Source organism: Rhinichthys klamathensis, unplaced genomic scaffold (assembly GCF_029890125.1).
Source record: "Rhinichthys klamathensis goyatoka isolate OS25496 unplaced genomic scaffold, OSU_Roscu_1.1 h1tg000254l_1, whole genome shotgun sequence".
NCBI classification, from domain to species: domain Eukaryota; kingdom Metazoa; phylum Chordata; class Actinopteri; order Cypriniformes; family Leuciscidae; genus Rhinichthys; species Rhinichthys klamathensis.
Window position 1 is genome coordinate 2,754,971 of NW_026606776.1, and position 14,019 is coordinate 2,768,989.

The 14,019-nt window shown below is 38.1% G+C and overlaps 2 protein-coding genes across 7 annotated transcripts in view; one reads left to right on the forward strand and one right to left on the reverse strand.

Moving 5' to 3' along the window:
• Window positions 1-8,243, reverse strand: part of cdk15 (cyclin-dependent kinase 15) — a 91,292-nt gene extending 83,049 nt beyond the window's left edge. The window contains exon 1 of the mRNA XM_056266922.1: window positions 8,008-8,243. Within this exon, the coding sequence (XP_056122897.1) occupies window positions 8,008-8,122 (115 nt within the window). The 5' untranslated portion in view covers window positions 8,123-8,243. The remainder of the gene's footprint in view (window positions 1-8,007) is intronic.
• Window positions 8,244-9,170: 927 nt separating this feature from the next.
• The window catches only part of als2b (alsin Rho guanine nucleotide exchange factor ALS2 b), a 97,202-nt gene continuing 92,353 nt past the window's right edge, over window positions 9,171-14,019 (forward strand). For all 6 annotated transcript variants that reach the window (XM_056267052.1, XM_056267053.1, XM_056267055.1 and 3 more), the window contains exons 1-4: window positions 9,171-9,292; window positions 10,444-10,514; window positions 10,635-10,783; window positions 11,663-12,720. In XM_056267052.1, the coding sequence (XP_056123027.1) occupies window positions 10,498-10,514; window positions 10,635-10,783; window positions 11,663-12,720 (1,224 nt within the window). In that variant the 5' untranslated portion in view covers window positions 9,171-9,292; window positions 10,444-10,497. The remainder of the gene's footprint in view (window positions 9,293-10,443; window positions 10,515-10,634; window positions 10,784-11,662; window positions 12,721-14,019) is intronic.

A 14,019-nucleotide genomic window follows, 5' to 3' on the forward strand; every position in this document is an offset into this window, starting at 1 on the left:
CTGCTCGCAGCTATATTTATATATATATATATATATATATATATATAAAGCCGGTGGCACCGCCACCCTGGTGCCTTTAGGGTTATTGTGCACGACGTGCAAAAACGTAACCCTGCTTTGACTGTCGAAAAGAAGTGTGCTGTAGAGCTTGTATCAGTGTGGGCTCTGCAAAAGTGTGCATTGAGGGCACATATCAACCACAAAGTATGCGAGAGCAACCTTCTGAAAGGTCAGGTCTACATCCAGGTCTACATCTGCCGTGTGTTTACATCATAGTAGTGAAGTTTGAAGCAATCAGGTGATTTCAAAGCTTTTTGAAAGTGACAGACTTCCTGCTGCCAGTTGGTGGCGCTATAACCGGGGTGGCGGTGCCGCCGGCTTTGGCCCTTTCATCGCTGCTCGCAGCTATATTTATATATATACACACACAAACACACACACACAAACACACACATATATATATATATATATATATATATACATAAATATATATATATTGTTTTTTTAAGAGACAAGACAGAATATTACTTGCCTGATCTGATTAGAAAAATAGTGTTGTGTGTGTGTGTGTGTGTGTGTGTGTGTGTGTGTGTGTGTGTGTGTGTTTGTGTGTGTGTGTGTGTGTGTGTGTGGCGTAATTGAACAATGTAGACATAAAAACATACTCCGTCCTTTTGTTCATACAGGACATTATTCAAACTGCAAAGTGTTTACTTATATTTGTGTACACTTGCAATAAAACACAACATTGTGCTTTTGTCAAGCTATAAACTCTTGTCAAACTGTAAACTACAACTGTCACCCAACCAAAATCTCTTACACACACACACACACACACAGTTTAAAAGCAAAAAATATCAAACAATCCTATTTAAAAACAGTCTGTGGGAGCCATCTTTTGGACATTCATCATATCGCATTGGTTTTCATTTCTTGTCATCAAACAGAGCCCTAATCTGTTTATTTTTTCAGTTACACATTCTACATTGATTAAAAAAGAAAAATCAAATGTGTTTTTATTTTATACAGAAATAAATAATCTATCATTCAGATGAGAATAAAGTTAGTGTTAGTTCAAATTTTAAGGAAAACAAATATATGATCTGAAATATAGCACATTCATTTAAAATTCATTCAGGTTCAATTACCAAACATACAATCTTAATGTAATTTAAAGCAAACAATACATTTAAAATATATGGGTTGTATGACTATTTTTTAATATAAAAAGATATATATCCAAAAAGACAAGGCCTAAAGTTTAACAAGGGTTAAACTCTTATCACTGTAACAGACACAATCACACACACAATCACACACACACACACACAAGTCAAATCACTTACATTTTACATGCAATATTGACTTTTTTTCTGTTTCAGCAGCGAAAATAGTTAAACAAAGATCACAGCAGAACCATCGCGCATCTCACAGCAACGCGTTCTCATTACTGAATGATTCAGCATTTTGAACGAATCGGTTGACTCAAAGATTCAATGACCAATCAATCCATAAACATCTATCTCATTCATGAATGACTCAGTCGTTCAAACGAATGAATCAATGACTCGCTCATTAAGACGGTCGCCTGGCGACACCTAATGACGGTTTAGTGTTATGTTTAAAAGTATCATTCTTTCCAACGATTGTTAATTAACTCATATTTGAAACATAAGCTATATTTATATATATACATACATATACACACACATACACAAAAATAAAATAAAAACACATTTGAAACGTGTTTGCTTACTAAATTGTGAGCTGAACGAAAGTTGCAGCAAATATCAGCAACAGGAGTCAAATTTCATTAATCACGAGAGTGAAGAGCTGACTGAAAAGATGATGATGGAATAGGCTATTTTATGTAAAAACGCCTATTTAAGCGAATCTGTCATTGTACTCTTTTATTGTTGTGTTTTCCGTGAAAAATAATAGACTATTGAACTCACAATTCAAGCAATCGGCCCCCGAAATTGCACTAATTTTAGTGACACTAAAAAGTATGCGGCTGCACTGGCATTCATAATGGTGCGCGTCCATGGCGACGAGCGAGCAGAACAGAGCGAACGTTTAGTTAATTTCTACTTCCATAGGAATTCATTCGAGCGCCACCATTTCAATGTCTGTGCGGACGTCCATATTATACTTTCGCTTTCAAGTTAGTGTTTTTAAACCCCCCAGCGGGAGGTTTACACAATTGGTTTACACAATCACACGTTGATTAACCGGTGGGAAAATATTCCCATAGTAACATCCCTAATATATAAATATTTATAAATTCAATAGGCCTACCTGATTTTGAACACAAGAGGGCAGTATAGCACTATATATGATTTGGATTATTATTATTTTTGACTAAACAACCATTCTGGCTGTTTTTAAACTTAAAAATAATTCTTAAATTGAAAAAAAGGAATAAAATGGGTTTAGTTCTAATATTTGTATAATTTTATATAAAAATAAATGGTGTATAATTACATTTTAGAAAGATATGAGACATGCCCTGATTCTTTTTTTGACATTACTTGAATCCCTCAACCATAGCAAAACCGTTTGAGATATTCAATATCTGTTCACAATTTAGCATCTTCAATGTATTTTCATCATGTTGAAAAAGTTTGGCATGAATAAAATAAACTACTTAGGAGGAGTAGCTAAAAACTCAGAATCTGAAATCCACATTCAAACCAAAATATCTGACTTCCTGTTGGTCGTAGCTAATTACGGTAAATTAGAAAGTTGTCCGGCTCGAAGAGTACAATATACATATCGAGTTTTGTTACTGTAGATAAAACTAACCCCCCCACTTTTGTCAAAAGCATTTAGAAAGTGACACACTTCCTGCTGCCAGTTGGTGGCGCTATAACTTTGACTCACAATAGTCACATCCATGTGATCGGCCTCTTACAGCGATCACACTGCTGAAGTTTCATCAAGATCAGTTAATGTATGCAGAAGTTATAACGCACTTCTTGTTTGTTGTTTCTCGCCATAAATTCGTTTCCTCGCCACGGCCAAACCGTTCGAGATATCAAAAATCCCCTCGCAAACTTTCATCCTCAATGTCTTGACTTCATGCTGACCGAGTTTCGTGCCGTTTGTTTGAATTCTCTAGGAGGAGTATTTCACATTCCATTGCGTGTGTTTTACCAACAACCCTAAATAGCCGACTTCCTGTTGGGCTGGGGTAAAAAGTAAGAGTGTGAAGTATATATGAAACGAGGAGATCTACATGTGTACCGAGTTTCATATTATTACATGCAAGCGTGTTTGATTTATGGACCATGTTTTCGGACCCTGTTCCAGGGGGCGCTGTCGAGCCCCCCTGCCACGCCCGGGTACCATCTTCAGCCCGGCCCTGATGGCCGCGGGTTCTGACATGTGTGCAAAGTTTCAGGAGTTTTTGAGCATGTTAAGGCCTCCAAAAGTGTCCAAAAGGTAGCAGAAAAATAATAATAATAATAATAATAATAATAATAATAATAATAATAATAAATAATCCTAAGGAAAACAATAGGGCCTTCGCCCTTTGGGCTTGGGCCCTAATAATCCTAAGGAAAACAATAGGGCCTTCGCCTTTTCAAGGCTTGGGCCCTAATAATAATAATAAATAATCCTAAGGAAAACAATAGGGCCTTCGCCCTTTGGGCTTGGGCCCTAATAATCCTAAGGAAAACAATAGGGCCTTCGCCTTTTCAAGGCTTGGGCCCTAATAATCCTAAGGAAAACAATAGGGCCTTCGCCTTTTCAAGGCTTGGGCCCTAATAATCCTAAGGAAAACAATAGGGCCTTCGCCCTTTGGGCTTGGGCCCTAATAATAATTTAATTTCTTCATGCTTTATAGTTGCATTAAACAGATTAGAGCTGGGTTATAATATAGTTTAGATTTTGCGACAATACAAGCAATGAAGCCGTTGAGATGTGCTGTGTATTTATCGTGCTACGCAAGTATGTATATGGATAAAGTTACACATACTTATTTATCCAACTTTATGTAAAGAGCTGGGTGATAATATAGTTACATTTTGTGACAAAAAAAAAATCAGGTAGTTGAGATTTGCTATATACTATTATAGAATACATCGCTTTACGTGAGTGTAATGTATATATGCAGATAAAGTTGGATGAAATACACTCACCTAAAGGATTATTAGGAACACCATACTAATACTGTGTTTGACCCCCTTTTGCCTTCAGAACTGCCTTAATTCTACGTGGCATTGATTCAACAAGGTGCTGAAAGCATTCTTTAGAAATGTTGGCCCATATTGATAGGACAGCATCTTGCAGTTGATGGAGATTTGTGGGATGCACATCCAGGGCACGAAGCTCCCATTCCACCACATCCCAAAGATGCTCTATTGGGTTGAGATCTGGTGACTGTGGGGGCCATTTTAGTACAGTGAACTCATTGTCATGTTCAAGAAACCAGTCTGAAATGATTCGAGCTTTGTGACAAGGTGCATTATCCTGCTGGAAGTAGCCATCAGAGGATGGGTACATAAAGGGATGGACATGGTCAGAAACAATGCTCAGGTAGGCCGTGGCATTTAAACGATGCCCAATTGGCACTAAGGGGCCTAAAGTGTGCCAAGAAAACATCCCCCACACCATTACACCACCACCACCAGCCTGCACAGTGGTAACAAGGCATGATGGATCCATGTTCTCATTCTGTTTACGCCAAATTCTGACTCTACCATCTGAATGTTTCAACAGAAATCGAGACTCATCAGACTAGGCAACATTTTTCCAGTCTTCAACTGTCCAATTTTGGTGAGCTCTTGCAAATTGTAGCCTCTTTTTCCTATTTGTAGTGGAGATGAGTGGTACCCGGTGGGGTCTTCTGCTGTTGTAGCCCATCCGCCTCAAGGTTGTGCGTGTTGTGGCTTCACAAATGCTTTGCTGCATACGTCGGTTGTAACGAGTGGTTATTTCAGTCAAAGTTGCTCTTCTATCAGCTTGAATCAGTCGGCCCATTCTCCTCTGACCTCTAGCATCAACAAGGCATTTTCGCCCACAGGACTGCCGCATACTGGATGTTTTTCCCTTTTCACACCATTCTTTGTAAACCCTAGAAATGGTTGTGCGTGAAAATCCCAGTAACTGAGCAGATTGTGAAATACTCAGACCGGCCCGTCTGGCACCAACAACCATGCCACGCTCAAAATTGCTTAAATCACCTTTCTTTCCCATTCTGACATTCAGTTTGGAGTTCAGGAGATTGTCTTGACCAGGACCACACCCCTAAATGCATTGAAGCAACTGCCATGTGATTGGTTGATTAGATAATTGCATTAATGAGAAATTGAACAGGTGTTCTTAATAATCCTTTAGGTGAGTGTATATATCAAAGTAGGATGTATTATCTATCCACATTTTCATTTCACTAGGCGATAATATAGTTTACATTTTTTAACAATCAAGCTGTTGATATTTGCTATATATGCTACTGCTTAACATGTGTACTGTATATATCCAGGTAAGGTTGGAAATACTTAAAGTAATTGTAAAATTCATTATTAATTATTAATTTCTAATGAATACAAGTTATTAATTTGTTATCTGGTGATACTGATGATTATGAAACCTGTGAGTTTTTCTTCAATAGGAAATATGTTAACACAACTCATCAAGACATTTAATGAGGTCCTTAACCCAGATAAACCAACTTCGAAAAAAAGAACAAAATTCTGGAAAATAATCACAAAGAAAGTGATTTTTAGATTGGTCAGCCCAAGAAATGCAGACAAACTGGCAGTTCTGAGAAAAATGCAGATATGCTGGCTGTTCACAGGAGAGTAATAGGCTACTTTATTACATGGTGAGGAAGTGTGCTTAAATTCATGTCCAGAAATAACCAGCGACAGATTTACCACTAGTGCGATTTATTTAAAGTCAATACCTTTCATTTGAGCTGCTTTTTTCACATATAACACACAGTTTTCTTAACTCTCAGCCCTCCTGCCTCTCAAGAGACAGACACAGATGCTGTTACAGGCTGTTTTTCTCTCACCTACAGGAACCTTCCCTTCCCTCCTCCATCACAGCAAAATCACACTTCTGCCATACAGTTAAGCACGGATAATATCTCTCGACTGTGTAGGTCATTCTGTCTTGTATCCACAGGTCAAGCAGAACCCTCTCTGTTCTGCTACAAGCACGCTTGGGCTATTTGTCTTCCAGTGCACATCGACATGACACGTGCTTAGCCATAGCCACAACAATCTATTGGCTTCCTCTGTTATGGTTGAAAGTTCTGAAAAAACATCATAGATCATTATTTGATTTGATTTATATACTATTATAGTTTTTATTAATATTTTGAATTAGCATTTTAAAGGTGCTCTAAGCGATGTCACGCGTTTTTTAGGGCAAAAAATTTTTTGTCACATACAGCAAACATCTCCTCACTAACCGCTGGCTGCCTGTCCCCTGAACACACTGTAAAGAAATGCGATCTCTGTAGACAGCCCAGGCTCCACAAACAGCAACAAAAGCAAACTGCAGCGACCCGCTCCCTGAAACATAATAAACTATTCCAGCCAATGACCGACAAGAAGGGTTTGGGGGTGTGGTTTGGGGGGTTAGTGTGCGGATGAGGAGGAGGGAGGGTCTAGCTAGCCTCCGTTTTGTTTGACAATAGTTCGAACGTCAACAAGAAGTGACGTCACCCAGGATCGCTTAGAGAACCTTTAATTTTCATATTTCAGGTTTTTTTCCATTAAAAGTTTATTTTTTTATTTCCTATATTTATTTTATTTTTTTGTTTTTTGTTACATTCTTTTGACATTTTTATACTTTTTTAACATTACTATTTAGGTTGAATTTATTTTTACATCAGTTTTAGTCACAATGAAATCAAAATGGACAATTCTTTGTTTTTTTTGTATAAAATATTGCAGTATTTAATTTTATTATAAATGATTTTTATTTTATTTTATTCATTTGTTCTCTTAATCCTTAATCGAAATAACTTGACACTTTAATGGCGCAAGGGCGGGACAACCTGTCACTCACACGAGATCGACCAATAGCAAACAACAATGATCCAATCAACTCCCGATGGACAAAAGTTCCCACTACATTTTTTCTTGTTCGAGAAGCCTTTTCACTCGGATATACGCCACAATAAGGAAGAAAAGACTTCGCAACTTCTGTTTCGTTCTTAAAATTTATTTCAGTTAGTCGCCTAGGCAACATTTGTTTTTTAATTTAGTTAAAGATTTTCATCTAATTATTCGATTTTATTTTATTTGCAGCTTTATTTTAAGTACTAAAAATGTTTTTCATAGTTTTAGTTTGAATTAACGATAATAACTCTGGGTTCTACAGGACATTAGTCAACTGGCCAAACTGGGATACCAACTAAACCAGCTCAGACCACCTTAGACTGGTTTAAACTGTTTTATTAAGGAGGGTATAGTTTCTTTTGGATATGTAAATAGATTTCAGGAGCTGTAATCTATTTATGAGTAAAAGGGGCTAGTATCTTAAATTTACTGTGGAAAGGCGGCTTAACCAACAGTGTGTATTCAATTGGATACAACTGATACAAGAAATACGGCACAAATACAAAGAATGCATTCTGAAATGAACTAATTATGCTATTGAAGGGTCCAATTCCGGAATCCACTGGTGCTTTAATGTATATCTATCCTTTATAATCAAGGTATTAATCAATAATCAATATTTTTCCTTCTACATATTAAATTGGTAGGTCAAGGATGCATCAATAATGACCCTGAAAAAAATAAAGTTGTGACCATAATTGGAATTGGACCCTTTACTATTTTTGGCACAAACGAGAATGCAAATGTAACTACAAGCAGATCATGAATCAAGTTATTTACAGTTTCAATGTGTAGCTGAGATGCTGGGGATGAATTAGGTTTATTGCACTATTCCTCTTTCCAACATGTGATGAGACATCATCAACACTATCAAGGACAGACTTCGATACTGTTTGTATATTCTTAGATAGAGGTGAAATGCACTTACCGAGACGCTGGAAAGCCTCAGAAGCTGCATGCCGGAGGTTCTGCATGCTGTCTGCTTCTTCTGCTGGACCTTGATGGAACTGCTGATACGACGGGAGGCTCTCACTGTGACCCATACATTTTGAGTGTGGTACTGGACCTCATCACTGTCCCTTTATCCAGCATGTCATCCTCTTGCTTTAGGCAGCTTGTGGCAGACAGCACCCACGCTGACACAAGTTCCCTTCTCTGTCCTCCTACGTTTACTCTGAGAGCTCCTCTCCTCCTGTCTTCTTGTACCCCCCCTCTCTCTATCTCTCTGTTGCTCTCCTGCCTCCTGCAGTTGCCACTGCCGCTTGTGTGGTCACAGGCCAATCAGAATTCTTCTGCAAACCACCATCCAATTGGCTGAAAATTAAAGAGAGGCAAGGGATTGCTGGTTTGTTTTGAAAGGCTGGTGCATCTAAAAAAAAACCCAGAGGGTGTATGTAAGTGTGTGCCGAATGAGTGTGTGAGAAAAAGAGAGTCTGGAGGATCAGAGAAAAACAAATGTTTGTTTAAAATTCCTCTCATCTCCAGAAAAATAAACCGAGCAAATAAGCTAAATAAATATACAATAGCAAAACAAATATACAAAAATACTATACCTATAGCAAATCTCAGCTGCTTTATTTGTTGACATAGTTGCAAAATGTAAAATATTGTCGCCCAGACTCAAAGGAGGGACAGAAAACTCTCAGATTTCATCAAAAAGATGTTAATTTGTGTTTCGAAGATAAATTAAAGTCTCAAGGGTTTGGAACAACATGAGGGTGGGAAATTAATGACATACATTTCACGTTTGGTTGAACTATCCCTTTAAGAAAAATAGTCTACGTAAAAAAATATATAGCGCAAGTGCAAGAAGACAACTGCAAGAGCAATATTAATCCATATATTATTAATAATCTAACGTTTCCATAGATTTATCAAATAATATCTTTAGCTTACCAGCTGAGGCTGAGCATTTCAAGTGAAGCAACCAACTCACCTCTCATCCTCTACCTGCCCGAGTAGAAAAAGCGAAAGCGTAAATACTCCATCTGGTTTGTCCCTCCTGCTTCTCCGTGCATTGAAGCGCTCACAACAACCACAACAACACACCGCAACACACCCGATTAATATCATCATCATGAGCTTCGCTCTGCTATCTGTCTGCTAACGTTACTTTCTTTACCGGTTATACTAACGTTGCATCTCTGATCAAGCGTTTTAAAAAGCTGACAAGATATTTTAAACCAAGAATCATTCGCTTCGGACATATTGAGGTAAGAATGAACGAAGCATAATGTATATCAGATTGATATTAAAGGAGCGAATATGGAGATTATGAATGTTTCTGTCTTCAAGGGACTGCATTGTATTTATGACTTTACAGTGGTGTAACGATCTTCCACTCATCAGTTATTTAACATGATCCCCACCTGTCGACGCTGTTTCTTTAAATTTGTTGAGCTTTGGTGTCATTAGACATATCTAGTTTCATATTAGACATTATCATATGGATCATTGTTATCAATTAGAATATTGTATCTGATAAGCGAATCTTAATGAGTTTTCTTATTGCTCTATTTCATGTCATTTTTTCATGACCATCTTAACCTGCTTGACAGCTTGTGCTTTAATGAAGAACTCAGAATAGGAGTTGTTAATATTCATTATAAGAAAATGTATATTTATTAGACAGTACCCCAGATCTGTTGTTGTGTTTTTGTCAATTCAGCTGATGATTTCATCACAACTCTGTCACCTTTGTCCCTGATCGGTGTGTGTACACATGTGTTTACACAGTTAGTCTAGAGCCAAGAGTCTTTGCTTTACACAATCTAATCTAAGTCTAATCTAGATTTATTATATTATATTCTTCAGAATTAGGTCACTCTCGTGACTGTAGTTCAATGAAGCATTGAAAACATCTCAGGAAAATTAGTTTTAATATCATTACTTATTTTAGTAATAATCACAAATTATCATTCGAAAGGTTAAAAATTCACTCACACACTCAAAATTAATCCCGTGAAAACCGTTTTGAAATTGGACATTGCATTATTATGAAAATGGTACTTTAAAATATTTTAGCGAGCTCCTTTTTCGTGACATCAAATTTAAATTTGGAACATAACTAGAATTAGAGTCAGAATTATTTTGTAAAATATATATTTTGAATAGAATAAAAATGTTTAATTCAGAACATATGCTTAAACATAAACTTTAACCTATAACTTTTTTACACTTTCATTTTTGTAGCTGCTTTCACTTTCCCTGTAATAATCTCTAAAAGGTCTGTATTTCAAAGCATTCATGAATTACAACCTATGTTCAATGGGTTGTGGGGTGACCGTTTTAAACAAACAAGTTGTTGTCAAACCTTTTGTTGTCATTCAGCATCTGAAATCATTTGTCACCCGTTCTCTCACAGGACAATCATCTACGGTGACAAACGCAACAGCCGTGACATGGGGAACGTTTAGAGATGGAGAAGCAGATAAGGTGAGTGCGTTCAAAGACAGACTGCCAGCAGGGTTAAACAAAGCAGTGTTTGTATACTTCTTAGTGTTTGTTTCTTGTCTCATGACTTCTCTAAGAGTGTGTGCATGACTGTGTTTGTAGTTCTGGTGAGGAGGACGGTTCTGGGGAGAGGGGTTTGCTCCACACGTGGAGGGGATATTCCTACAGCACCACACCAGAGAGGGTGCTGCTCTCCCGGCCCGTGCTCCAGGCTGCCCTGGGAGCTAGACATGGTGTTCTGCTAGTAGAGGGTAATACATTTATAATTCACACGCGAACGAGGCATAGATGTACATGCAAATTTGGCTGGGAAACACTGTAGAATAGATGCAAAGACTAATATTTGATGAGCTTTTTGTTTCAAATCATTGTCAAATTAACACTATTTATGATGCTATTTATGTCATGCTAAATGTGTGCAAGTCATCTCTTTTATCAAAATATAATAACATCTGCGTTTAAAAGTCGTGAGAGGTCTTGGTTATGTTTGCACAGTAATTTAACGGGATAGGTCTTCCAAAAATTTAAATACTGTCATTATTTACTCACCCTAATGTCAGTCCCAAACCTTTGTTTCTTCTATGGAACACAAAAGATATTCTGAAAAATGTCTGTTTGTCCATGCAATGAAAGCTATTGGTGTCCAGTATTGTTTTAGACCCCACTGACTTTCGTTGTATGGGTTCCACAACAGAAAGTCCTACAGGTTTGCATTTTACATTTGGGTGAACTATCCTAAAATGGAAAAATAATTAATAATTTGAAAAGAGATCATTACCATTTGGATACATTGAGGTATTCTCGAGGGTGAATGTGAGCCTCCACGACCTGATTAACACTTTGTGATTCCATAAGTTTTACAAATAGTTCATTCCTGAATAAAAACTATCGTTATTGAGAGGGAAAGTACTTTAAGTAAAAAGTTTTCAATGAATTATTTTGAAATAATCTAAGTCATCCTGTGGCTACCTTGTTGGAAGTGTACTGTGGTCCCCTAGTTGGCACCAGCCCCTTGGATGAGAACCACTGCTTTAAACAGATGCTTGTGAAAAGAATAAACTATTGCTTCTCATACATTTTGCAATGATTTTGCATATCCAGATATGTAATCATTTCTATACTATATTTAGGGGGACAAGTCTACAGTTTTGGTGAGTTGCCTTGGAAACAGAACCAAACATCATCAGTAGTGACTGAGCCCGTTTTGGAGGCAGTGCTTAGCGAACAACATGTTGTTTTTGTGGCTGCTGGCTCCGCCCACAGTGGAGTAGTAACGGAGGATGGAGGCGTGCACATGTGGGGAGAAAACGCTCATGGCCAGTGTGGCCTTTTGGGACTCTCTGTTATCCCTAACCCCACCCCTGTGGGCGTGCTCGACTCTGAGTCCACACCCCCTCAGACGGTGAAGATCCTGGAGGTGGCATGTGGGGACCAGCACACTCTCGCTCTTTCAGCCAAGCATGAAGTCTGGGCTTGGGGAAGCGGGTGCCAGCTGGGCCTGAACACTTCCACGTTTCCTGTCTGGAAGCCCCAGAAGGTAGAGCCCCTGGCGGGAAGGCACGTGTTGCAGGTGGCCTGTGGAGCCGCTCACAGCCTGGCTGTGGTGCGAAGTTCTGAGGCTCTGGTGCCTCGAAAACCCCCTCAAGACAAGTGCGGTCAGTGCCATCAGCTGCTGTACACTATGACTGACAAAGAGGACCACGTGATCATCTCTGATGGCCATCACTGTCCACTAGGTGTTGAGCTTGACAGCAGCGAGACCAAGTCTGCATTAGAGGGCAGCCCAGAACAGGTTAAACAAGGCAAGAGCTCTCCTACAGAACCTGTTCCATCCATATCCACCCAGATTCCAAGATCACCCACCTCCAGCACAACCCCTGAATCTACCCTTCTTCCTGACAGCACACCTGCCTCTGAACCCCAAATTCAGGTTTCTGCGTCTAGCCAAGAACCTGTAGAACCAACCATAGAAGTCTCGAATGAACATGAAGCTCCGGTCGCAAATGAAGAGGTTTGTGTGGAAGCCTCCGAGTCCTGCACCCTTGAGCCGGACAGCTGTCGTGCCACAGGGGGGAAGTACTCCCCATTCCCCGATGAGCAGGCTGTGAAGGCCTATCTTAAAAGACTTTCTGATCATGCCCTGGCAGAGCACGTCGCCAAGACCCCCAGCACACTTCATTCTGCTCAGGTTAGTCTCTGGCACAACAGTAGCTACGTTTACATGCATCCAAATAATCCATTAGTTGGCTCAATCGGTTTGAAAATACTTCATATAAACAACTTAATTGGTCTGATAAAGCTCGATCGGAGCGAAAAGGGTGGTGTAGACCTGATATAATTTGATTACTAGGAAAAGCTAATCATAAAACCCTTGAATAGGACTCTTCTCAATCAGATTTAAAAATACCTCGCACACATAGGCAGTGCTTGATGCGTATGTTGACCATAGTCCTTTTATTTAATAAGATCTCTATTTATATACATTTTACTTCGTATGAAATTGCATATGTTTATTAACATGTTATGAACTGGTCAGTGGAGGAGACTAAATATTTGCTCATTTTTTTCTAAAAAAAGCTCTTCTGTCATATTTTCAGCTTTCCTTTTAGGGATAATCAAGGCATTATATCATGGTTCTGGTGACATTATATCGGTGGCTTTTTCCAGGTCTGTGAATCACATTGAAAAGTTTAGGGTTTATATAAGCAGAACATTCAGAATATGAAATCGGATTGGACTAGTACATGTAAACGTACCTAAAGCCCAGTAAACATTAAGTTGATAAATGAACACTCCTAGTTGGATTTCTCTACATACATTTTATTAACTTTTTCACTTAAAATGGTGAGATAATTTTGAAAATAGCAGTTAGCTCGCTGTACAGAATGCATAGGGTAAATGCACCAGTATTAAAATTCTAGCTGATACTGATAACTGATAACTGGTTATACTATTTTGTCTAAATTAGTTAAAAATAAACACCAAAAACTAAAATAGGTAATTGTAAATTTTAGAAGTGAGTTTGGGCTTTACAACATTATAATATATTGTACAGTATAAAAAAATGGAGATTATGTTGAAGATTACTTTTAACAGTATTATTAAATTATAATTAAAAAAAAATAACTTTAAGTCAGGGAGAAGTAATCTAAATGGTAATATGAAAATAAATGGAAATGTACATGTACAACTACATGTCTATATCTCTATATCCAGATCTACTATAAATGGTCAAAGGGATAGTTGGCCCAAAAATTTAAATGTATAATTTACTCATCCACATGTCATTCCAAAAATGTATGACTTTCTATCTTCTGTGAGAAATGTCTCGGTGTTTTTTGTCCATACAATGGAAGTCAGTGGTCACTAAAACTGTTTGGTTACCAATAAATGGTCATATAGGTTTGGAATGACATGGGGGTGAGTAAATGATTTGAACAGAATTTGTCATTTTAACTGTTAGTTCGTCAACATGCTAAACCCCCCG